Consider the following 27,868-nt stretch of genomic DNA (forward strand, 5'->3'; position numbering starts at 1 on the left):
CAGTGGTATCTGCTTTCTCGCAGGGCCAAAAATAAGCGGTGGGGGGGATTGTTATCTAGAGTTGTCACATGAATATATGCACACGCTCTCACACACGCAATGCATAGCGAGAGTTTTCTGGTGGTTGTCAGCAAGGAGTGTCAGATATTTTTCTAATTCTACCATTCATCACCGAAGCAGACGATGTGAGGATGGAGAGAATGCCTCCTCTGTTGGACCATTAGGAAATTGCCCTCCTGTTTTACCAGGATTTCTAAATATAAACTTGTGCCGTGCTTGTAGGAACCCTGCATGCTTTCGTCTGTGTCACCTTATCTGAGATTTAGGGTGATCAATGATGTTCTCAAATACAAGATGGTAATTATAAAGTACACAACCCTCTTACATTTGAGAAACACCATAAACACATGTTCAGACAGAATGCAAAGCAATCTACTGTTTTGCCTTTTTTTTGTTTGAATTCAACAGATGGACTCTTTGTGCACTCAGAATATATTTGCCCTCAAAATGTGTCTTCAGATGTCAGATGTAAACTTGTCTGACTCACTGGGTGTAGCTTATGGGTATAAGCCTCATATTTCCTCTGCTACTCTGTATGAGTTACCGCTTTTGAAATCCCATTCGCATAAGGAACAAAGAAAAACAACCTACGTAAAACAACCTACAAGCTGAAGATTTTAGGTTTTGTTCTTTCTTTTTTAGGTTTGGATCATGCAATAAAGCAACGCTGCTGTGTTAGTTTTCAGTGAATTAGCCATTTTAACGTTTCACATCCTCTTCTTAGCCCAGCCCAGCATTATTGGAATTGGTTTAAAGAAATATAAACGCACCAGAGCTTTTTTGATAATGTTTTGGTGCAGTCAGACCATTCTACACAGTGTTGTGTCAGCAGTAGAGAATGATCTGACTCTGCAACACTAGCTGTAGCCAAGCTAGCAGCACTAGCTATGTGTGTGGAGTAACTGTGTGTTTGTGTGACGACTCAGACTAAAGTTCCAGTTCTTTGTTTTTTCCTCCACTCTTTCTCTTTCTTTTTCTTCTCATCTCACTGCATTTATTAAGACGATTCAGAAAGTCCCAGATGTCTGAAGACCCAAGTTATGTGCACTATGGCCGCTTTTAGATTAAAAGCAATTTAAATCTAATTTAAAGCAAATTGGCCCAGTGTATTTTTGTTCCATGATAAATGGGATGTAAAAAATTGGTATACTCTTTCTTTTATTTACTATCTACTTGATTTATCATTTTTTTTTAGTAACCTTTAAAATGTGTCACAACCTTGACACCTACTTTCACATAATTACATTTATATGTGGAGGCCAGGCTTAGTTTTCTGACAACAGGCATGATGTATTTAAAACTGTACCAACCTGAAGAGAAAATTCAACCTCGGACACTCCGGGGCTCCCAGTCACAACATTTATCCTCGTTCCAAATAATTTCCCATCCAACCTAGACAATAATGTCATAAAACAACCACGTCTCTTCCGTTTGAGGTGGACCAGTGACTGATGTGCTCTCACTCAGTGCTATTCTTCATTTCGTGATTTATTACCAAACATGTCCTACCTTTTGGCTCATAGATGTGAAACCTCAGAGCATCAGACCATTAAAAAATGTGAATAATCTGACACCGTGTTCCAGAGCTGGAGATCGGACCCGTCCAATGATTCAGCAGCTAAATCGATCCCGACACCTACTGAGTGACTGATGGCATTCCCAGAACCCCAGCGCATCCCTTCACTGGCCAGACTGTGTGAGTGCTGGTGTGTTTGTGTGCGACTGCAGAGGTGATAATCAGCAGTGGCTGTTGTAGGGGAGGGAGGACTTTCTTGTCCCTGTTGTTGTGCCGCGTGGAGCTTGTCCTGGGCAGGGAATCCCATTTGGTTCAACTCTCCCCCCTCCTGCCATCCCCAGAGCCCACCTCTTCTGTTATTCCCCCTTAAACTTCACTCAGTGAGCCTCCTGTTTCCCTTTGAAGAGGCGCTGCTCTGATTTCCGTATCCCTCGACACTGGGGAGAACACGGGAAGTGAGGGAAATTCTTAGAAGTGTGTGTGTAGCACAGTTTACAGGGGACAAAAAGTCGGTGAGTCGAGGCTAAAGGGGGCTTCGCTGCCTTTGCTGCTGTCGATCAGGAGTATCTGAGTGGAAGAGACCCTGCTGAAGTGCTCAGCAGCCAGTCTCTTCCCGCCTGCTGCTCTTTCTGTCATCTGTCCATCCAGTCAGGGGAGAGAAGAACTGAGCAGCCCAGAGAAAGTTGCCTCATCAGGATTTGCTGTCTTTGGACTGTGGTAGTTATTTCTGAGGAGGGTGTTTGGGGAGGTTAGGGGTGTTGAGGCTGCAGGTGGTGCTAGGGAGTTTGTTTTGCCATGCAGCGAGCTTGGGATCGGACGAATAGCATTGAGAGTGCAAAAAAAGGCCACACAAAAATGCTGGGAAAAGGACAAAGTGGCGGATATCTCCCCGAGACAACGAGCGAGGCCTTGCAGAGGTAAGAGGACATTACGTGAACCACAAAATCAGAAGGTAGATACAGTAGAGGCCCGCACCCGGTGCTCACAAGGCTGTGAGGAAACAGAAGTCCACATGGGATTTGGGTGTTGGCATTCATGAATAATCTGTAATTTCCAAAACTAGCTGTGCTGGTGGAAGATATGACATCTGTACTGGAACGTCCGCCCACATGAAATCTCCTGCAGTGTGTCCGGTCTGAATTTCATAACAATAAAATTATTTTTTGCAGTCGGCTTAAGACAAGTAATTGGGTTTTTCCAGGGATGTAATATTCAGTGCAGTAACACAAAGTTCAACTTACTGGATGGATGTTAATATGAAGAAACAGTATAAAACTATATTTTTTAGGAACTTGTTAAATTGTTAATAATGTACATTATGACTCTAAAAGAGACTCAGAAATGTTGTGACATTAAAAGTAATATTTGAAGGTTCGATTTGTCTTAATATTACTGGTTGTTTTTTTTTTTTTTTTTAAAAGATTAAAAGTGAAAAGATGTTTTTTAAAAGTGGCAAATTACATATGGATGTCTGCAAAAGCAAAGACTAAACACGTCATAACACGTGACTGTAGATCTCAGTAACTTGTACCGAAAACTGACAAAATGTGACCAGATTGTTTTTTTAAGCTGCAACAAATGCTGATTGACTTTATATTTTTAGCACATCACACATGTTATAATTTTTAACCATTGATTGCTATCTGCAGTCATTTTTTGTTTTAAATTTCAGACAAAAAAAGTCGTGAAAGATTAATCTAATTTCAAATTTTACAACTATTTATGCAGTGTACATCAGGAAGAATAAAGAAAGAATAAATTTCATTCCTTTAAAAAAATAAAACATATCAATATCAGCATTTACAGCCATTTTTAAACATTTAACCATCATAGCATGCTATTTTTAAAATAAATGTAATTAACTGATTGCTTGCTGCCTGTTATTAGTCTAAAACTCTCCATACTTAACAGTTAAGGAATAAATTGCATTTTCTCAACATACAGCAATTGTTTTCAGCTTTTCTTAAACATAGGCCATGATTATTGAAAATACAATGTTTTTCAGTATGCACTGTCTGCATAAAACCACCAAATTCAAAGGCTGAACAAACTATATGTAGCATCTGTAGAGTCAGCCCAAATTTCTTTTGATATTTGGAATTGGGAGATTTCAACGTAATGTTTCTCTTGCTGTGAGTTTGTCTGCGTTCTTATATATTTGTGCACAAGTGCTGCAGTACAAGATTTTATGTGCCTTGCAGCTAATGCCTTATCCAACAAAGAAAACTGCTTAATACTGTATTTAATATTCCCTTTAACATTTTTGTATTGTTTTATTTCCAAAGATATTTTGTGAAAGTCTTCTTTGAAACATGAAACATTATGTGAGGACCGAGAAGCTTTTCATTCATTAGAAATGTCCACATTGACACACAGATGAATTTTTCTTAAAGCGTGAAAATTGACTTGTCAACTTATGTGCCATCTTATGCAGCTTTACTGTTTGGTTAACTGAGTACTCGAGGCCACTGGAAGATGACTTTATTGGTCTAACATTTGTCAGGGACCAAGAAGCGATAATGAATAAGAGTAAAGTGTATTTTTTGTATGAATATATTGGCAGTGACATTTTAATTGCTTACTTGCTGATCAACAAAGCAAAAGAGTGCAGCAGTCCCTACATGGATTTGCAGTCGGCTGCTTATTTTAGATCATCAGCGAAATAAGGATGTGCTTCCCTACATGATATCCAGCAGAGTTTTATTTAATTTTTTATAAGTTTGTGTTAGTGAATAAGATTTAGTCTTAATACACAATTTATACTACAGTGCTACACGTTGAGGCCACTGCACTCACTTACTGTTACAATACGGACATTGTAATTAATGGATTTGTTTTTTACTGGTAATACTTGTGATATAGTTTGTCAAGTCAGATTTTTTTTATGTAGTGCAGTTTCAAGTGCTTTACAATCTATGCAACATATGATTTCATGTAACTTTTGATTTTTTTAGTACTAGTAGGAAACATGATAAATATTGTTCTACAATGTGAACAGGAAAGGGTTAAGTAGATTTGCTACAGGTAAGGCAAACAAAAAGTGAACAAACCACAACCACAGACAGCTTTTACAATACAAGAAACACAAAGTTGAATGAAGCAGAAGATTGTGCAGAATCATTTTTAGACGTACCCACGTTAGTATAATAAACTGAGTCATATACATCCAAAGTTAATTGGCAGATTGCATATAAAAGTCATATAGCAGCTCCAACCAAAAGTGAAACATTGGCTTTTTGTTTCTGTTTCTAACAAAGTATCTTACAGTACATAATTTGCTCTTCAGCTTGGTAACAACTGCATGGAGTTTCTTAAATTGTTAAGCTCAGTTACATTTGTGCTGATTAACCTTTGCTATCACAATAAAGTAGCTGTTGTACAAAAGACATTTCAGTTCAACGATGAGGCAGCTTTAAGGGACCAGTTCTCTCTCACTTTTATTTAATTATCTGTATTTGTTTATTAAAGAAAACTCACACTGACTCCTCTAAAACAGAACATTTCCACTGAATAACGGGGTTTTGATGTTTGTTCTGCTAGAGTGAAAGTTCTCGATGGTAATGCTAGTTGCTTTCTCAGCACCTGTCAGGGTCTTTTCAGTTGTACTGTTACAGGATACAGGTTGTGGTGTTAAGTTTTCCTGTTCTGCTCCTAAGCGCCATATAAACCTGTTCTTTGTTGTCATTCTCTGAACACACCATCAGATATAAAACTTGCATTGCATTTGTTAAGGTCTGTAATGCCAGAAGGAACTGATTTGCAGTAAGGTATATATACTACTATTTGAATTTTGCTAGATGAAAGGAATTTGTTGCATGAGTGCAACTTATCAGATGTCGACTACACAGTTAACACTGACAGGGTTGTTTCAACAAGCAATTTCATCTTTAATCATCTTTTTTCGATGTATTTTTTTGACATGCCTTCCTAGAATGCTGACTTTTTGTGTCATTGGTTATTACACAAACCACTGTGCCTGCAAAATAAACGGTGAAAGTTGGAAGGTTAAGGCCAGTGGCAAGATGAATAAAGCAGCCGCAGTTTTACGACACTATGAATGATGGCAGGAGTGAAGGATCCAGGTGGCTTAACTACACTGCAGTCATGTTTTTATTCTGGTTTGGTGATGAGCGCTCTGTGATGGATCGTACCACAACAGATTTGTGGTCAAACAGATTAGTAATGCATGGTTAACATATGTTGTCGCATCATTTTCACATTAGCATTCATACCTGCCCTCCTTTTTGCTATTTCACTTTCCTCCTCTTGCTGCTCCCTCCCACCTGCTGGCCCTATATCACTCCGACAGCGTGTCACACGGGGGAAAGTTGGTGGTCTGAGCCAGTTCTACCTTCGCACCGCCGGTACATTGGCATGTGAAAGTGAGACAGGAGAAGGAAAATCCCTCTGGGCTTCTGTGTTTCTGCTTTTTTAGGGGATCACACTTTGTGTGCTTTGGGGTTGGATGTTTTTTCTCGAGCTGCGGCGCCAGCAAAGACACCCAATGTCTTTATATGGTGTTTCCAACACTGAACATAGTAAAGAGTGATTTTTGGTGTAGAGCAGAGACGTTGTATTGAGTTTTCTTTTTGTGGCAAATAAGGACAAAGAACATACAAAATAATTTTTAGAATAAACAAGTTTGGTGTCATAAAGCAATTTGAATAGGTTATACACTAGAAGGTGTAAAACCTTCTAGTTATTTTACATCACTTTTTCAGCACCATTAAGGACTGATTAAAGGCCATATACCAAAAAAAAAATTATAAACAAATATCCTCATGTTTTTAATTAAATAGTTTTCTTCCCATCTATTTAATATATTTAACTGGGGCTGACTGGAAACAAATGTAGTGGTGATTTCATGGAAGCATGGTTTTCATTTAATGCAGTTATTCTGTTCTTCTAAAGTTGTGTTTTAAGATTTATTATGCTAAAAGAGAATTTTTCGCCTTGAGTAGAAGGTATTTTATATGACTTTGTATTTTTTGTTTCTATTTTTTTGCTTGTAGTTTTCCAAGTTATTCAAAACAATAGAACAACTCTGTAAAGACAACCTCAGTGGTCAACTGAGAGTTTCAGTCACTTCACCCCAAAGGTCATTAAGAAGAGTTAATCTGTTGGGCTCTCCCACACCTCATATGGCTCTGCCCAAAAGCTTGTGTGGACTTAGATGTGGCGATTGATTAGTGAAGTGGCTTTACAGCTCTGCGATGGTTGGAGGATCACTTTGAAATTCAAGGCATTCGTTTGAACAAGGCTGAACAAAATAATGCCAAGTATTTTATTTTGTTGTTTCAGAGAAGTGCACAATGTTGTTTTATGCTTCCACGCTGGCGGCAGTAGTGGTCGGAGGCTTTATGTTTTCAGGTTGTCTGTCTGTCTGTCTGTCTGTCTTATTGTCGCAGCATCTCAGGAATTTCATTACATCCGACGCAAATGTCCTCTTAGACAAGAATGAACTGAATTCAGTGCTCAAAGTCAAACATCAAGGTCACCGTAGCATCACACACTTTCATGCCTGTCTTTAATCTCTGGCGATTGTGCAGATCTTCTGTCCTGCAGAGTGGAAGATGTGTTTGAAGCATCCATGTTTTACAGTTTGTAGCATCTTTGCATTATCTAACACCATGGCGACAAACTTGTGTAGTATCACAACCAGTTTTAATGGACAAACTAGAGAACACACCCAAGGAATTTGACTCTTTTTTTTAAAGTTTCTTTCAGTGAAGCACACTTCAAAGTCTCCACTTCATATATCATGTGAGACCAGACAGACGTGTAAACAGAGCAACAGAGAGTGTAAACTGCTGCTTGTAAAAACTTGCAACCATGAGATGTTAATTCTAGCTTTTCTTTCAGTCAGCAGTGGTTCGTGGATTAGCTTTACAGACTAAACAGTTGCACCAAAAGGAAGGACAGTGTATGAATAATGATGTATTTAGAAATACCATTAGGTACATGCTTGTGGTATTAACATTAAATCCTTACTGATCCAGGGTCTAGATGTTATCTCTTCCTCTGGTCTTACCAGAGCAGCAAACCACAAGCAGCAGTCGATTAACGGTTTCCTGTCCTTACTTGTACATGACAGGATTTGTCTCGCTCTCTGATTAAAGCAATTACATATTTATTGTGTCACCCCCTGTGGTCTCACCACTGTGTCCCTCTCCCACCACCACCTTAAGCATGTGTTCATTGCTGTGTTGACACGTGGCAACAACTGTAGCTAATCCTGATGTTAAATGGCTGACAGTTGCATGACACCAGACGGGCTCTGAAGCCTCAGAGTTACCAGGACCATGGTGCTGTTCACTTTCAATCAAATCTAAGTGCATCTTGTCAAGGGTTCATTAAATCAGCATAAAGATGCCTTGTAAAATGCACCAGTGACATCAGCCCAACACAACACAGTCCCGTTCCATCCAATTTTGACACTTTGACCTTGTTTGTGCCAAATTCTTGGCAGGTACACAAAGATCTCTATGTGTAACTAAAAGTGACAAAAGACAGAACAACAAAACACACTTGCAGTGTATCTCTCAAACACACTTAGTTTATTTTTGAAGGTTATATTTGCTAACTAGCTTTGATAAAATCCACCTTTTGTTCCTTCTGAGTTTGAGTGCACCCATTAGAAAATGGTTTTGTACAAAAAAAATGCACCTGTGTGGACTTAGATTTAAGGAGGGTAAACTAATCTTCTCAAAAAGAGCCTTACTTTGTAGTTTAGGAATTCAGCCCTATTCTGAAGCTTTTCTACATTCCACTTAATTCAGCACACATCACGAGTCTGATGCAAAGGTATGTTCTTTACGGTCTTTAAAATATGTTCATAAAGACATAATTTGCAAACAAAAGAGCTTCATTCGAAGGCAACTGGACTTTTCTTTTGGTTCTTGAAAATGTTTCATCCAAGAAGCTGAACTGAAAAAAATCTCTTGATGAGAAGTGAAATGTCTTCAAGAGCAAAAAAGAGAAGTCCAGATGCTTTTTACAGAAACTTTTTGACCTGGATGAATCTACAGAGACATTATATGCAGGATTTGCAGAGACATCCTTCAAATAGTGAGAGATAAATACAAGAGAAGCTAGAGTCTGGTTCACATAAATTAACGGCTGTTACATTCAAGCTCTAATCAAATACATCCAAACAATACTGATTAAGCCTATCAGCACCAGGTACATCTCTGCATTTTGTAGTATACCAGAGTTTTAAACCCAGTGTCTGTGATTACCTCTCCTGTGGAAGTGGAAAATGTAGGAGAAGCCCAGAAAATAAGTTTCTGATGCTCCGGATAAAAATGAAATTCATATCTGATGCATGCATCGTAGGCACACTGAAATAATATTTCTGCAGCCACTGCCACTGTCAGAGAAGGATGACAAAAGGTCTGCACTGCAGGTTTAAAGGTTCTGTAGCTCTGAATAGATTTTTTGGCTCATTTGCCTTTTTACTGCAATTATAAAAACAGTCCTAATTTGTCATTTGGCTTCCTTTTTGCTGTTAGACCAGCATGCAAGTTTGCAATATCAAATTTGTCTGTGTCAACAAATATCCACCAGTGCTGTGAATGATTGTTGTCATCCTGCAGCACACAGGGTTGTGTCCTGGTGTAGAGGGGTTTACGGGCGTTGAGTTGGTCGACTTATCAGGGCTAACTATCTGGAACAATGGGAACGGATAGAGTTAAAGAGGCTTAAACGTCTTTATGCGCCGTATCAACACTAAAAGATAGTGATGAGCAAAGAGCGTCGTCAAATATTTTCATCTGTATATATTTACCGATGAGATTTGCGGCTAACTTGGACAGGCTTGAGGGGGATCTACCAGTTAATCCGGAAACCACCACGGTTTGAGGGTTTGGTTCTGGTGCCTCTATAAATGAAGCTGTAATGTGACTCAGTTGGCCTGATGGTCTTCTGATACGACAGGAAAAAAATGCCAGCTTGTACAATACGGATAAAATGAGAAGCCGTGATACCGTTTATGTGATTTTTATTGCAGTAACCTGGAAACCTGGACGTTACTGTATATCACACATACTTCTGCTCCTGAAACTCTGTTGAGTGTAATTCTAGTAGCATCACCTGCTGCAGGAGCAGAAAACTGATAAAGATTAGCAGGATTATAAAGAGACACAGTGATCCTGCTCAGATTGTTGCAGTTTTATCAGTATAGAGCTCCAAAAAGCCTGTAACTCCAATATCATATATAGTTTTTTACTTTATCGCACTGAAGGAATCAGTGCAGGTGTGTATATTCCCAGATGTGGACTAAAATGAATGACTACAGATATGTTTTCTGATGTTATGGTGCACCTTTATGACATTTCAATTCCCTAGACAGTTAAGCAGAAGTTGACCTCAGCTCAGATAACAAGAAACAATCAATCAGGATCAGCTCTTCATCGCTGCCTTTCCAGATGTTAATGCTTGAATATATGAGCTGGCAGGGATTAAAGGTCTCGGTGTAAACACAATCTAAATTTAAAAGCTTGTTCATATGAAACTAATGATGGGCGCTGCCCCTTGGAATTATAATGTGCAGTCTGCGAGACTCCTGAACAAATATACAAGTGTTACTTAGATATATATACATATCTGTGTCTTAAATAGCAAAATGTGTGTGTATGACCACTGTGTTAATATGTGATTTCAAACTTGTTTATACATTTTCCACTTGATTGTTTTATACACCAATGACAGCTCTGATCATCATTAACTATCTCACTAATGGTTAAAGTACACAACTTAAATACTCATATAATCACCCATATTTTTGCACTTGTTGACCTTCCTACATGAAAACATACCTTTTTGCACTGTTTCTTCTGCACACGCCCCTTTTGCACTGTAGTTTGTATGTTCAGCATTATAGAGTATTTTTTCCTGCATTATAAGTATTTCACATGCTTTTTTTTTTTTTTTTTTTTTTAATCTTTTTTTTTCTGTACAGAAGTTTTTTCCACTGTTCTTGTATATTCATGTGTGTTACCTCAGTGTGTATGAGTAGATATAAGTGATGGGTGTGTCTGTAAAAGGGCTGATCACAGCACTCGGTAAAATTAACTGTTAACTAAGAATTTCACTGCTGCATGAGACAATAAAACCTTTGAATTCTTTGAATGTCACTTTGTAACTGGCTTGTTTTTTGGGAAGTGGAAGAAGAAATTAAATCCTTGTAGCCTTTCACCTATCACTTGTCAGAGGCACTAAACAATCCCAAAGTTGTTGAAAGACTTTAGAGGATCTTACAGAACAATTAACTGTCTGATTGATTAGAAACAATATGACGATCCAACTGATTTTTTTTCCTTTTTGATCTGTCAAGGCCATCTCCTTCCCCTTTCAATAGGAACAAAGGTCAGTGGAAAAAGTTGACTCTAAAAATGACAGAAAAAACATCAATTTTGCACACATTCAGAGCATATGTTTTAGGTATTCCCCACACTGCTGCAGAACTTTACACACTGTTGAATTAATGGAGACCAGATGTCATTCAATCCACTAGAGGGTGACTGACAGCGAGTAATGGACTCAGGTCCCTTTATGACCGTCACGTCTTTTACGCTGAATTTTTTCAAAACCTTGTGGGAATTTTTTCTTGTGGATTCCTTTTACTCTCTCTCAATAGATTTTGCATCACCTCACAGTCACTTTATCCATATGAACAGTTAGTGTATGCGACATGTGATATAATACATTTAGCAGTCCTTTCAAAAGGCCGACCTCTGACAGTATATAGCACTTGACCGGGAGCACAGCTGCAGCTGCTCTGCTTGGCTGCGCTGGTCAGGCTGCAGACATGATTATTGCTCAGACTTTGGCTGCATTTGCAGTTGACATTGATATATCCAGCTTTATGCAGTAACTATCTGAACCTGCAGTGCTTCTCTCAGATGTGTTACCAATACATAAAGCCAGCACAAAAGTTCACCCGACAAACACAACTGCTGCATGTAGTTAGTTTTACACCGTATCTTTGCCAGAATTGTTAGAGCCGAAGCCCAGCCGAACCGTACGGCCACAGTCACAACGACAGCTATGTCAGCTCACGATGCAGTCATAAATAATCACAGCTACAGCCTGTCTCCATCTGCCTCAGCAGCAGTGTTGGAGGCCAGCTATTTTTCTATCGCCACTGCAGATTGTTTCTGAAGAGACACAAGTGAGGATGTGTTCACTCCTGCTCTGGTCACAAACAGCATCGGCCTTCTACATTATACATACAGTAGAATCATAATGCAGCTCTTTCAGCACATCCTTTGTCTTTGTATAGGATGAAATGCTAAACATGTTGTGAGAGAAAGACAGAATTAGTTTAGGGCGGAAAAAGCAACAACGAAAGAATATTCCAAAACACTTTGATCCTTTGGAGGCTCAAGAGGAACCAAACCAGGACTTATGGTTTATAGCTGATAAGATAAGATAAACCTTTATTAATCCCATTTAAGGTAAATTTTCAATGTTACAGTAGCAAAGGGGATAGTGCAAATGTATAGGGAACATCAGAAGACATCACCAAAAAATAATACAGAAGTACTGATTCATATATGTTTATGGACAGGTTAAATAATCCTCTGGAGATTGTACTGATATTATTGATATTATTTACACATTATCTGGACTGCACAATTCTCCTTCCTCTTGATGCCGCTTGTTTTAATCGTAACTATAGTTTTAATGTAACATTCCATCTCTTATCTTTAATCGTCTGAACCAAGCTGTGCAAACCAAGCTACAATGTATTATCAAGATAAAGGCTGCTGAATCAAGAGTCTTACTTGGTTGCAGCAGGATTTCCATGTTGTTTCATCCACTTCTGTCGGGCAAAGAGCTCTGCTGTTGTGCAGAATGCATCAACAAGAGCAGCACTTAAAAGTAGTGTAGCAAGTTGTATGTCTGGTGTCAGGAATAGTAATTACATGACGTAGTAACTCCGCATATTCTGGAAGTCCAAGGATTGTACATAATATTCTCTTTTTAGAGCAACTATCCCATTTTTACCAGAAACCTTCTTTTCTTGCTTCTTTCCATGTTATTATGTAAGGGTGATAATATTTTTAATACGTTAATCATCAGTCCTTTACCTCAGACTAAAAAAACACTCTGGTTTCTCAATGAGCCTTGAAAATCATTATTTAAAAAAAAACGTATAAAAAGCAATCTTTTTTTCTGTGAAATTGTCCACTTGTGTTTTTCATCATTTTACTGACAAGGTACTGTGTAGGTAGTGAGCTGTAGGTGAGCTGAGTACGTGGGCACTCTGCATGAATTCAGCATAATTAATCCCCACATTTGCCTCCATAAGTCTGAAGTGAGTCAGACGCTGCTTTCAGATCTTGCCAGTGCTGCTGCTGAGCTATTTTCCTCCGACAAGGCCAACATTAGCAGGAAGCCTCTGCTTCTAGTTGTCAGTCAGGCGCTGGGGGTATTTCTTCAAGATATAGTGAAGCAAACGAAGAGGGAGGATTAAAGGCGGGTGTTACTTTGCACGCTACAAACTAAGTTTTGTTTTTTGACACTTAACGGTGAAAAAAAACTTGAGCTGACAGCTTTGTCACTTTCTCAAACTGACTTTTATGAAGTTTGCTCATACAGTGGAATCTTTTTCACCTCTCTAGATGTTGTTAAGGAAATTTGGCAAATGCACAATGGTGACTTTTCTTGTTACATTTTTTTAAATTTCATACAACTACACACAGTTCTGCTTTACTTTAGCAAAGACATGTACTGTAAACGGGCTTATAGATGCTTCTGTTGACAAAATTTACACCAATTATAATAACTATGAGGATTTAGAAAATTTGCCAGAAAAATGTGTTTTAATGAAGTGCACATTCTCAGTCTAATGTAGCACCATAGTTCCACAGTTAAAGCCTTCAAAACAAGCCTTTGTTTAGCTCCTCTTTAAAAATAAAATGACTCAGCCTCTGTGTGTCAAACTGAATGTGCATTTGAAAGACATGGCAGGTGATAATTGGCCAGTTTGACCCGGAAATAAGATGCTATTTGAAACCTGAAAGCTTTGGATGAACTGATACATTATTAATTACAGGACGGCACTGGCCTGCAGGTCTTCCTAATTAATAGAAATGACTGTCTTTGACACCACTCTACAATACAGCAATGATACAGCGATGTCAGGCATCAGCGCAAGGTCACACATTACACGCACAGAGTCCAATGAACAGCCTCAGTAGTGAATCCGGAGAATGTACTGAATGCGTGTTGCCCTACAGGTTGAACAGTAGGGGTGTCTAAGTGACACATAAACCCACCCCCTGTTTTAAGTCCCACACAGCCACTCTATGCTGCTCTGTTAGGCCGGCATTCAACAGCTGAGGCCGGGGGAGATTGGAGCACGTGTGCTCACCCCAAAGGCATCTTCCTTTCATCCTCATGGTGAGAGGGCCACAACACAGGAAATCAAATTTACTGTATCGTCGTCACACACAGGTGGAGCTCAACCACACAGAAGGGTGAGAAACGCTTTTGATAGAATGACAGATTTAAAGACTATGCCATCAGTGTCCTTTGCATACATTTCTAGAGTCTGTTTCCTGGAGGATGGCTGCAAGCCTTATAAAAAGTCTTTTTTTCCCCCACACAGTTCACACAAGTATGACTTTCCTCCATCCCAAGATTATTTTTGTATATAAGCTGAAGGTTTGCCAGTACAGTCTGACACTTTGTGCCGCGCGTTTTATAGCTTTTCATGAATCATCCACAGGGACTCGGAGAGACTAGTAGAACCATTCCCCTATAACACACGACAAAAAAGCATTCCTTTTATCACGCATTAATACTTTTATTTTATATAACTTAGAGACATAATTATATCACAGTTTGCCACAAAAATAACAAATGTACATATAGATTTGCTGTTTTAATGTATCATTTGTGACTTATTTTACAGATGTTTCATGCTTTTGTTGATGTATGAGTTTAGTCTGTAGGTGTATATTTGTGTTTATGTGTGTTTTGTGTATGTCTTGTGTGTAAATGTCCAGAGTAACACAATGTAATCTAATCTGACACAACCTATTACCATCCATGAATGTGTGTTGCTGCATGGCGATAATCTCTGTGAATACAGTCTGTCTTTATCCAGGAAAAGCAGAGCTGAAAACAAATACAAGACTACTGGCACCAGGATTCTGTTATGCTCTGGGTTTACACCAACCTTAACTTTAGAATTTGAAAGTAATTGGTTATGTAAATGAAAAGAGCTAGACTGCTGATGATTATTGAATTAGGGCGTGAATTCTGTTAGTATCAATGTAGAGATGACGGGTCTGGCTATGTTTAGGTCCCTAATAGCAGAAATACTGGGATCATCATCTCAGCCCTGAAAGAGACGCTGCTGACGAGGGAACAACAGAAAGCAGGAGGGAGGAAAAGGGTGATAATTATCTACGTATAGTTATTTATAATCACCAGTTAATTGATGCATGTGGACCATGAGTCATTCATCCTGATTTCAGTCTGCAGAGTGAAGGGGTCTGATTGCTGTTGCTCAGCGTGTTGATTAATCAAAACACAGTCAATGCAGAAGTTCTACTGTTTAGACAGCTGCTGCTAATAACTAATGTTCGTGGGTGTTTGCCAGTTGACAATGAATGGTTCTCCTGACTCTTTAGCTCGGATTTGTGACGTAGGCTTAATCTGAACTTTACACCAGGTTTGGTGATAGAGAAGATGGTGAGATACAAAGAAAAGTTTGTTACATCTACAATACAATGTCATCCGCATATAACACTGACTGGGGTCTTTGGTGGTGCACACATGTGGCGCATTTGTGACTCTTTATTTTGCAAACTTCTACTATATTATCACAAAAACGTTTCAGTGAATTTATGATTAATAATGTCTGTTTCTAGTCTGTTTTGAGTGCATAAAGTACCCAAGCATTACCAAACTGACTTGTTTGTTGTTGGCTAGAAATCACTGCTTGGGGTGGTGGAACAATTGCTTTGGACACTCGTGGTTTAGTTTGACTTTATTGTCAGCTTTTTAATACACAGCAGTCTCTTAAAAGATTTCTATATATTTTGTAGGTTTGATCCTTTTTTAAGTAAATTTTCTATGTGCGAGACCCTTCTACTAATTGGTGCTGTGTCATTCAGGCTGTTTCTCTTCCCCCCCAAACTGTTGTCCGATTGGACCAGCAGCAAACTGCTCACCTCCAATCAAGTCACATAAATTTTCCCGGCACCTGTGTTTAAAAGCACTGCCACACTGTCATTAATCCATGTGTCTCTCATTGCATTGTCTTGAGAAACTAGTTTCGCAGCAGGAGATTGGTTAAGATTAGTGACTTTTTTGTTTGTCTTAAATCTGTAGATTGATTAAAAGTGTTCGACAATAGATAGTGGTGCTTCTCTGTTTTGTACCTTTCGATTTAGCTAGTATAGATAATGTAACTCAGGATTTGATATGGGGACTTTTATTTTACTAATGCGGTCAAGGTATTAGCATATTTAACTTCTGGTAAAAATCCTTCTTTTAGTATATTATTTTGTTTATCTGTGTAGCATCCTCTCCTTTTTTATGGCCTGTGTTTGTATTAATTGCCTACATGCAATATAAAATCTAATCGGTTTGGGTTAAACAGCATCCACTTCCCTTCTCTTTCCCATTGTGAGTTTTGTTTTAACAGATGTTTTGGCATATAAAGAAATGGTCACCAAGCTATTCATCAGAACAACTCAAATTAAGCTACTGTTAAATCGCTGTGAATAAATAATAGATATGACGACACAATTCTCATCTTTTTAAATTGAAATACCTAATTGAAATGAGATGAGAAGGACACGTGTTTGTAACTTTAATAGCTTATGTCCTTACATGTGGAGGAGTCTAAAGCCAGTTTAGTTGTTTGTGTCACTCGTCACTTTTAGATTTACCATCAGGGCACATGTTGGTTTGCAAAGTTGGCATATTCTCTTGTTCCTTCTTGGGTTCTGTAAATGTAATATGAAGAAAGCACCAGTGGACACAGTAGAATGTGGCATTTCTGTCACTGTGGGATTTATCTGCGAAGTAAACAGCGTGAAGTACTCATGTGACTGAGCAACGTAACTCGTAGCTCACAGTGGGTCCCACACACTGACACATGTACACTAACACATGAGAGGCAGGAGCACAGAAGTCAATGCTTGAACACTAGACTTGTTTGACAGTCTTGTAAACTATTTGATCTACTCTGACCAGAATCTGATCTCCTTTCTGTTACTAACTTGTACTATTACTGTCATCAGAAACACTTTCTCGACCACTTATGATTATTCAAGTCGATTTCTTAATACGTTTTGAGTGCAAAGAGGGCCCAGGCACCACCAAACTCTTGTTTGGCCATAAAGCAGCATGTGTACATTTTAAAACTTCTGCATGTGTCGTCTCGCTTGTCTTGCAGATCCAGATTTATGGGTTTGGGTCAGCAAGTTACCCACCAGGAAGTCTAAGTTTTTTTCCATCAAGGGGATGCTTTTACCACCATTAGAGTTACTGAGTCTAATTAACCGCCTCTATTTTTTTACTAAATTATTACACTAATTGTACATGGTTTCATGTCGAGGAAGGCAAATACACAATGTTCACATGTATATATGCGCTTTTAACCATATGTGGCAATGGGTTCCAACATGGAGGAGCTTGGTGATTTGTGGTGGTATTAAGATACAGTGGGACATGTAATATCGTGGGCTCATGTTGCTTTTTGACCCGTTCCCATTTGTTTTAGCCCTTCTAAAAGTGAGCGGGGTATCTGGGCCGAGGCAGATGATGGTAGAGGCTGTTCTCGGTCGGATACATTCAGAAGCAAGGCAGTCTGGAGGGCACCAGGTGGGTGATGCATAAATTAAATGAGACATGCCACATCCTCTCCAACACCGGCGGGGGGCCGGGAGTGTTCTTAACAAGTCGAGTTAATATATAACTTTACAACTCAGCAATTGTAATTGTAGATACACTGCCACCAGTGGTAATGTATAGCAATGTGTGATATCCAGTGTGGAGTGTTCGGCCACTTCGGCTTCTGCCAACAGAGGAAGCAGGTGAGCAGGACTGCTGACATTATGCATTGACAGCTGAGAGCAGGTCAGCTTACAGTTGTCAAGATAAATGAAGGTTGTTGCTACTGTGTAGGAATGTAAAGATGTCAGGGTGAGTTTCAATATTAATATCCAGTCGATTCGATAAAGCACAATGCATTTGAATTGACAAGTTGTTGTTGTTCATGTGTGTTTAATGATCCAGTTTTGGAACAATCCACACAGACAATAATCAGAAACATACAAATAAGGCAACCATGAAGCAATTCATGACAAAAAGTCAAAGAAAGCATGAAGATGTCTGCAGCACAGGCCTGGGAAAGCTTTAACACAGAAGATACTACCGACTGATATCTGGGGATTGTCCACTGTAAAGAATTTGTAACCACAAATGAAGTTCATGTTAACTTCCTAAATTACTGGGAGACTATAAAAAGACCACAGTTATTTCACAGCTTATCTTGACTTTAAAGCTGAGAATTAACACTGAAACCTCACTGTGCCATTTGACATTGTGTTGAAGTCAACCTTCCGTCTCCTGGGTGCCGTAAAGAGTAAAACTTTTGTGATAAAGGAGCTCTGTTTGGCAGAAATGCATCAGCTACAGTTACACATTAACTTAAACGCTCTTCTTCTTCTTTACAATACAAGATCTCACAGAACTTTGGAGCAGATTTACATTCAGGGATTAGATGTAAATGGACTGAGCAGGATGGCAACAGGAAGAATGTTTCACAGGAGACCACATTGCCGCCAGTGAGAACCAATCAATCTGTCACCAAAACCACTTTATATTATCTTTCTTGTAATCAAAACCATGGCAACATGCCAAAATCTCTGCTCCGACGAGTGGATCACAGTTATTTATAAGTATTATTTCAAAACTCGGAAAAATTGGTAATTTTTTCAGTGAATCCCTCAGATAGTACATGTAGCTATACTGTCGTTTTTAGTATCAGAATATTCCTTATTTGATTAAAGTGTTATAACCGGAAAAGGAAATCAGAGCATGTGTTTACATACTGTACAATAACATAGTTATGGGCTGACAAGGAGTTGGTCAGTAATCAGATGCCTCCTAAACCCACCATGGGTTAGACTAAGATGTGTAAATTTAAACTGCATTAAAAGTAATGAGCTATAAATTCCTTGTAGCGATACATGACTCTGCAGCTTGAGGCTTTTTATTTTTCGTTTTTTTCGGTCAGACCATTTAAACAGATGGCTTAATGAGAGAAGAGATGTTTTTTCTATACTCACAAATAACTAAGTGTTCATATCTGTGGATCTGTTTGATTATTTGGATGTGTACCCGAGGAATTAGGTTTCTCCATCAGATTTAAAGCTGGAATTATGTTATCTTGATCTGATAAAGGACACAGCATTTATTATATTCATCTGCTGGCCACAACAGAGTATGCTGAGTTGCTTATTAAGGAATGACCTAAACTGGGCTAATAAGGAAAATGCTTTCCTTCACTTTACACCCCAGATATTACTGCCTGCCTACACATTTTTCCTGCACAAACCTGTTTCTCTAACTGTAAGGCTGCCTCTATATATGCATTTATTCACTGTATCATGGATTTCCAAGCTCACTCACTTACTCACTATTTGCTACATAGAAGACTCACTGGGGGATAAGAGCGGACAGCTGTTGATGAATTTCACACTTGGATGTACCGCTTCTACAGAATTATACATCGGATATTCTTAATTATCTCTGTAGCGTAAACAAACGACAGAACATCTGCGCCACATCTGAGGCCCTGGACACCACAGAGTTGCTATTTTTGGACATTGTATTAGACATATCTCTCTACAGCAGTGAAATATACCTTTATAGCAGAAATCTGTTCACGCGCAGCTTTATTTATAACATATTCTGGCTGTATTGTACCCAGGAGTGAAGGTGCGAGTAGCTGTAATGATGCTATTATATGATAATCTTCAGTATAAAGTTTAAAAAAAAAAAAAAAGAAGTTTAATAAAGGAGGAACAGTAAGAAAATAGCGACAGCAGCTGACATTTGTCTTCTTCTGTCAACAGGGAGACAGGCTGTATTGTGTGACTGATGTAGTGTACAGCTTCTGTGTACTATATTTTGTTATGTTGCGATGATTTTGTGCTGTTGCCACCGTATTCAACATTTACAACAGTTTTTGTCACGTCGTGTCTTTTTTATCATTTTGTGTTTGTTTTCGTTTTCTGTCTCATTTGCATCCTTTTGTTGTTTATGTCTCTATTGTGTCATTTGTGCCTGGTTTTTATTTTTTGTTGTGAGTTTTTTTGTGTGTGTGTGTCTCATTACATTGTTTTTGTGTCTGATTTTTGTTATTTTTTTGTCAATTTTTGTGTATAGTTTTTGTTATTTTGTGTCTCATTATGTCATTGTCTGGTTTTGGTAATTTTGTGTGTGTGATTTTTGTCATTTTGTGACCCATTTGTGTTATTTTGTGTGTTGTTTTGTGTCTGTTTTATGCCTCTATTGCATCTTTTGTGTATGTTTTTTGTCATTTTGTGTTGTTTTTGTCACTTTGTGTCAGATTTTGACATTTTGTGTCCAATTTTTGTCAGTTTGTGTCAGATTTTGTCATTTTATGTCCAATTTTTGTCATTGTGTCTCATTTGTGTCATTTTGTGTCTTGTTTGTTTTGTTTTTGTCATGTTGTGTTTTGTTTCTGTTGTTTCACTTCTGTTTTTCTGTTGTTTTGTGTCTCATTTGTGTCATTTTGTGTCTGGTTTGTTCCAGTTTTGTGTCTCTTTTAATGTTATGACTGAAGGTATTTTACACCTTCAGTGTACTACATTTTGTGTGTCATGATGTCTTTGTGGTGCATTTCATAGTGGATGGAAATTTACAGTTTTGAACCCAAACGGCACTAGAAAATCTCTGATTCACTGTGTACTGGGCTAATGGGTGCTCTGAACAGAGAACCACAATAGCTGCACAGCTTCACTCAACCCATGAAGCCTGTAAACATGTAGATTTCTAAGGAGGTGAAAGTCAGTTCAGTTGCGTTACCTGGAGAAGCTTTTACGGTCTAATGCAGAAGCTTAAATCCACCTTCGGTTTGCAGATCTCCATCAATTCCAAGAGTCTGATCTGTGACGGAAGTCCTGCTAAAATTTAAGTGCTGTTCAGTGTCCCAAAGTGTGGAACAGCAGGGGTTCAGATTTTGGTATATTTTGGGTGTAGTGATGAGTCACGTATAGGTTTGTGGGTCTGGAGTGAGTCACTGCACTGTCTGTCAGCACAAACCTTACATAACGCTCAAACAGTTACTTTGGAAACTAGGCCAGGTCATTCATCATCGTTGTGTTGATGTAACACTTCAGATTTTTTTTCTCTTTTCTCACTGAGGTAGTGTTATTGTTAAAATGCTCTGAGCTCTTTAGCTCTAATAGAAAGTTTATAACTGCTTAGGCAGCTCATCTATTAACGTAGGCTAACGACAAAAAAGCAAAAAGATCCTCTTCACTTTGTCATTACACTTGCCTCATCCCTGTTGTGTAATTCTCTTTTATACTTTGCTCTTTTTCTAGCATTGCCACCTTGTTGCATGCACATTTGTGTGCATGTACATACACTCACCCACACTGGGTTAGATGGCTGTGTAGAGGTGTGATCACACCTGTTGTTTGTTCCAACCCACATCAGAAAGGTTGACAGCATATTTGCATTTATTTTGCTTTGCTCTCGGTTTGATTTTGATTAAAGGCATCAATGCAAATTTTATTTGTGTCGATCCAACTTCCGGTAAAGATGAGGGACTTGTCATCAAGAGTATTGACAAGATATTACAGGGAACATTCCCACAACGTTGGCTGACATTATCTACAATCATATTTTAAAGAAAACATCTTATTCTAATGCTTAAATGTTGTTTTAAGGATATTTCTCATTTTAAACACTGTTCATGAACATTCAAAGGATGCTTGAAGGATGTTCTAAAATCAACATTCAAAAACGTGTTTTCATGACTTTTTCAAGGCCTCAGAAGTGTTTTGTTTTAAATAAAACCTTTCTGTAATGAGATATATTAACAAAGGTAAAACATTTTGCCTGCAATGTTCTGAAGATGTTTTGGGGATGTTGTTGAGGTAACACATAATATAATGTCTTTCCATAAAGCAAGATAACAAAGGAAGCATGTTCTCAATGCAGCAGTCAGATGATGTTTTAAGAGAGTTATGAGATAACTTTAACGTGCCTTTAAGAAAAAAGAAAAGAAAAAAACATCGACAGGTAGAACTACTACTGCTTTACTTTTGTTGCATGAAAAAGCTCAGAACTATGATACAATGCGAAATATGTAGGGAACATCATCAGAAAAACAAACAATAAACAATAAAATACTGGTTCTTTTATATATGGATATTCAGATTGTTCAAATGACTCATATATACCACATATCAATAGTAATTCTTTCATGAATAGAAATACTGACACAGTATGTTCATGTTGCACTAATTTGTCTGTAAGTAGAAAAATACTGATATTGCACAGTGCTGTACTTCACTATATTGAGACTAAATGTAGCTTTGCTGTCGTTTTTTACTATTTAGTATAGAAATCAAGTTTTGAATTGTTGTCACTCTAGTTTAAAAAAAAATCTTAAAAGTCGAACAGTGTTAATACGGACGTAGTTTGTGATTTTGTTCAGAATCATGTTGAACTCCTGCCCCATAACGACAACTCTGCATTGTGAAACTCTCCATTTCCAGAACTACCTCATGTTGCTGCCTCCAAAGTAGAAACAATGATACATCAGCCTCCTATTCCTGGCTGCTGCTATCAGCCACTCTACTCTTGCTATCATCGAGTGTCAGGCCTGGATGATGAAGAGACGTCTGTGTGTCTCTGCTGAGGGAGGAGGGGAAGCTTGTCTGCACAGAGGAAAACAGTGCAGGGGGGGTGAAGCACAAACAGGAAGACAGACGATGAGATAAGAGTAAAGATACATGCCCAAACACAAGGAGAAAATCGTAGAGCAGTGCTGTCATTTCCAGGAGTTTGAGGAGCAGATTAGGAATCAGGCATGCTAATGGAACGCTGAAAATACCCAGTGTGATGAGGGAGGAGGCCTGGAGGGTTTCTGTTTGTCATCGCAAGGTCAGAATCCATACCAAAGAGCTTCCTGTCAATTAACCTCCCAGCTAATCAATTACACCTCAGGGAGGTGGGAGGCCACAGCTGGTGGGCTCTGACTTCCCCGTTCACATGGCCGTTGTTACACAATTGGCAATAATTGCACGGCTGATTTGTTTCTGTCTTCTGCATTCTGCATTTTTCTAAGTGACGGTTTAAGAGGAAGTTTGTAGAATGGCAGCACAAGGAACAAACAAAACTGCTCTCATGTTTTCATGTTTGTGTGTCTGGATGAGCTTAGATACAGCTGTCAGTGAGTCATCAGTGTGACGATAGCAGAGCAGCAACGCTTCTAACTCCGAGCACTCTGTGGATTCATTCGTCCCTGTTGCAAAAAGTAAACAGAAGATAAAACTTTTCTATCAGAATGCTGAAGCTTTAAATGTGTCACTTTCTGGCTATATTAAACATATTTGTTTGTTTTATTCTTTTATTTTTTTATTTTGTGTTGTTATGTGACTGTTTTTTGTCATTTTGTGTCTGATTTGTGTTGTTATGTTTCAGTTTTTTTGTCATTTTGGTTCTCATTTGGACCGTTTTGTGCCTTGATATTGTCATTTTGTGTCTTTTTATGTCTTGTTTTCATCCTTTTGTGTGTCATTTGGGCCGTTTTGTGTCTGGTTTTTATTGATTTGTGTCTGATTTCTGTCTCATTTGTACTGTGTTGTGTCCAACTTTTGTCATTTTGTAAGAGATGAATAGCTGCATGAATCAGTGATGAGTAATGAATGATCCACATGGTGTGTGGATAAATAAGAGGTCTGTCAGTACTTTTCTGAGTTTACCTTTCCTAATATTGATTAACTGAACCCTGATCTTCCTATTAACAAAACTGGCTCTTTGTTGCATTTTGGATAGAATCTGATCTTGTACTGTTTCTGTTCTTGTACAGTGAATTTACAGCATAAGGGTTAGTCCATATGTTGTAAATTCACTGTGCAATATATGTTTGTGTATATATTACCTGCTGTGAATATTCTGTAGATCCGCCTTGTACCACAAAAACAGCTCTGACCTGTCAGGCCATAGACACAAGGCCTCTGATGGTGTCCTGTGGTGTCTGACACCAGGATCTTGGTAGTTTGTCCATGGAGTCCTGCAGGTTGCAGGGTGGGGCTTTCGTGGATTGGGTTCATTAAAGCGCTTAGATGGGCTCAGCAACTCTGACTCCTCCTTTTTCATTCCTTGAGCTGTTCCTGATCAGTTCTTGTACTGTGGTAGAGGACACTGTCATGCTGGAGGAGTGTCTTTGACATACTGGGGGTTGTACTTGGTACAGAATAACAGTGCCAGTCCTCTATTATCTGTTATGTGTGTATACTCATACGTATATCCATATACAGTGTGTTCATGTATAACAGAGTTTTTTTTAAAATCTATGATTAAAAAATGGAATATGATCATTTCTACTTTGTAAAAGTGTTTGTACAGGCAGTTCAAATGTACCCTCATAAAATGCACAACCGTTTTCTGAACATGTAAGTCAAAACCTACAGCGTAACTTTCCTTCTGTCAGCAGCTGCGGTTTCCTCAGTCTCAGATCCTGTGTGGAAAAATGCAGATTAGGTTCGTTTATGTGACTGAAAGTAAAGATAGATCCCAACGCTGTATAGCTGTAGCCGTAAAACGCTAACACAAAATGAACAGTCTTGTTTTGTTGTGTCTACATTACGAGTGTGTATCATTTCAATGACCGAGCTCAACAGAGAAGTCCCCTGATGGTCGTTACTCCAGGGCATAGCCAACCCATTCTGTCCACTGGCTTTGAGGGGGATTTCTCACCCATGCTGGGGTTTCGCTGGACAACTTCCTCTTTTTCCTCTGCACTTCATTTGCCGATTTACAGATTCTGCACAGCAGCTGTTGGAAAAGTTGTTAAGTTCACTTGCTTTCATTGTTTGGGCTAATTTGTACTGAAGGCTATTTGAGCAGCCTGTGATGCCAGCAGCTTCCTGAGATGAGACATGTTGAGCCATATGGCTGCAGTGCACTTTCTGTCACTGTCAGCCCTCAGTATTGTGCTGTGTGTCCACCATGTGATTGGCTGCTTTGCCCTGAATGTTTGATCCATCTGTTTTCTTTATTTCAAACAAGACTGCCATCTTTATTACTGTGCCTCTTCACTTTATTTAGATATCTCAATACATCTGAAATAATAATAGTTATCCATTTACATTATTATTAAAAGAAGACTGAACTGTTAAATCAACACATTTCGGGTGGAATCAGTCTTAATTAAACTGATGTCAATATTGAAATTTTAGCAGAATTATTATCAGATTCTCACCAATTAGTGTAAACTAAGATATATATAGTAAATTACTGTTTACTTTATAATCATTTTAACCTCTCTGCTCTGTTAGAGTAGAAAGCTGAGTCACCAATAGGCCATAATGTGAATCATCATGTTAATATTTTGTCTGTCTCTGTCTTTTGAATTAATTGTAAGTCCAAGTAATATTTTTTTCAAAGGAACAGTTATAAAATAGAGGTTGTTTACTCCTGTCTACTTATGCCAGTAATTTAAAAGTAAAGGTTTATTCTCAGTCACTGCATTCTGTTGAACAATAATGATAATGTTAAGTGCCTTTATGATTGATTTTGCATCATTGGCTACATATTTTAAATATAAAAAATAACGTCAGACAAAGACAAAATCTCATTATTTTCAAGGAACAGTCATAAAATAGATTGTCAACTTAGGTCTGCTTATGCCAGTAATTTAAACAGACGTTTTGTTCCAATCACTATATTCTGTTGAACAAAAGTACCATATAATACCTAAAAAAAAATGTCTTTGCAACTGATTTTGCATCGGTGGCCATTCAATTTTTCAAATATGCGTCATCTTTTCTGTGCTTTTGATCATTTCTCTCCTCAGTTTGAATTCAGCCTTCTTCCAGTTGTTTGACAGAATGGAAACATTTCCATTACCATGTCTGAATTTCATCAGATATACACAATATTAATATATATTTGTCTGATGTAATTGTATATATATAAAATAATGTCAGACAAAGACAAAATCACATTATTTTTAAGGAACAGACATAAAAAGTTTGTCAAGTTATGTCTACTTATGCCAGTAATTTAGAAGTAGAGGCTTATTCCAATTATTGCGTTCTGTTGACTTTCTTTATAACTGATTTCACATCAGAGGCCGTACAGTTTGTAAAATATAAATTATATTTTCTGTACTTTTGGTAATTTTTTTTTTCACGGTTTCTCAGTTTGAATTCAGTCTAATCCTTCTTCAAATTATTTGACACAATGGAAATATCTACTATCAAGATTCAATAGTTTTTTATTTGTCACATGCTCATATAGTATGTGCAGTCAAATGCAAATTCATGTCTGAATTTCATCAGATATATACAATATTACAATATTATTATAGCTTACAGATTGATGTACTTTGTCTTAATCACAATGACTGCAATTTAATTATGTGAAAGCTAAGGTTGATTTTCATAAATTCTTTGAACAGTGTTTTTTTTTAACCCTAACTATGTCTATACTGTAGATATATTTTAATTCTAACAATAACATTTGGTGTAAGTTACACTGAGCAAACAGAGACGTATGCAATGATTTTTGCACCAGTTTTCAGCTCATTTGGCAACATGTTTAACCACCCGTTGCAGTGTTACTGGGCTGTGGCTGTTAGTTTTCTGTGAATACACTTTTTGTATCACCGATGCTACAATATACTGTGATTTACTTTGAGAATGTACAATTTTTCTAACTCCCTATAAATACAATACTGCAAAATATATTAGGAACCACTATAGCTAGTCAAGGTGTGGCTCAATCGTAATGAAGGAATTTCAGGAATTCATGGGAGGTGAGAAGGAAGCTGCGCTGCTATTGGCTGGTAGGAGTCAGTGAGTGGGACGCCACAGCTGGGTGTGATTGGTATTTGCGAGCATGACAGCACTGACAGATGGTAAAATGCACTGCTTGCTTTGGACAGAGACGGAGGGGAGTGAGAGTGAGGTAAGACCAGAGAGAGAGGGATCTGAAAAGGAAGGATGGAAGGAGAGCGGGGCTGAAGGAGGGGTTGTGGGAATCATCGCTACGTCACCTCGTACACCAATATAGCTCTGATGTTGCTGACCACAGCCGGGGAAGACTCCAGTCAGGTGTTTCTTACTGTACCTCTGCAGCTGCTCATAAGCGGAACTAATCAGTGAGCCTAGTGGGAAATGTAATGGTCCTTTTTTTTTATAGGTTTACATTTGGAGCTGCAGAATATCATAGAGAAACACTGAGACTTTTAATGTGTCACCGCATGACAGCAGCCAGTGAAAAGCAAATTTACTGTCTACACCCGGGCAGCAGCTATAAATAACTATTTCGGAGCAGAAGGAAAAATGGCTGGTCAAGCTCAGTTGTCCAAGCCAACACAATCCTCCCCCACTCCTCATATTACTTCACCTCCGAGTCTTGTGATGGTTCCTGTACTTGAATTCCCCCCATACGAATATTTCTCTAATCCAATTTAGACAACAATACCTGACCAAGGAACAACATGATTTTTTAATTTTTTTTATGTAATCCCTACTTTGTCAGCTGTTTCCTGGAGGATTAAGAAACAACAAGGATTTTTTTTCTGGCTATAGCTGCTGTTTACAAAGTTTAGTCTTTCCCCGTGAGGTCGCCATCCTTCTATTTTTCTTGCCAGCAGCCACTTGGACAAGCCAGACGGATCTCTGATGTCACTCTGTCCAGCGTCCAAGTAAGCAGTCCAGAGTCACCTGGCCCTCCAGCTCTCAGCACCCAGTTTGACACTCAATGTCAGCAGATCCCAGGTAACTTAAGGGCTTTTCTTGGCTCTTGTCAGCACTCCCGCATCAAAACTGACTGCAGAACACCCGATAGGCCAGAAAAGAGTGTTGAAAAAGCGTGGTGTTAGAATTTATAGTTTACGTTTGAGGGCTTTGCCATGTGAAAGCTTTGTTTACTTTGTTTGACATCAAGTGTCCAATCATGTTTTATTTCATAGCTTTAAACAGGTGTCACCCCAAAGTCCTCAAGTGACTAATTGCTGCTCGGGGACATATTTGTTGGAATGCTCTTAAA

The 27,868-nt window shown here is 38.5% G+C and overlaps 1 protein-coding gene across 2 annotated transcripts in view; it reads left to right on the forward strand.

Annotated features, from left to right (window-relative positions):
- The first annotated feature begins 1,830 nt into the window (after nucleotides 1-1,830).
- rbm20 (RNA binding motif protein 20) overlaps nucleotides 1,831-27,868 on the forward strand; it is a 58,249-nt gene continuing 32,211 nt past the window's right edge. The window contains exon 1 of one of the 2 annotated variants that reach the window (XM_023289934.3): nucleotides 1,831-2,493. In XM_023289934.3, coding sequence (XP_023145702.2) covers nucleotides 2,372-2,493 — 122 coding nt within the window. In that variant the 5' untranslated portion in view covers nucleotides 1,831-2,371. Of the gene's footprint in view, nucleotides 2,494-27,146; nucleotides 27,598-27,868 lie in introns of those variants that run through there. The other variant, XM_035957108.2, reaches the window with a different exon arrangement.

This window comes from Amphiprion ocellaris, chromosome 4, assembly GCF_022539595.1.
Source record: "Amphiprion ocellaris isolate individual 3 ecotype Okinawa chromosome 4, ASM2253959v1, whole genome shotgun sequence".
NCBI classification, from domain to species: domain Eukaryota; kingdom Metazoa; phylum Chordata; class Actinopteri; family Pomacentridae; genus Amphiprion; species Amphiprion ocellaris.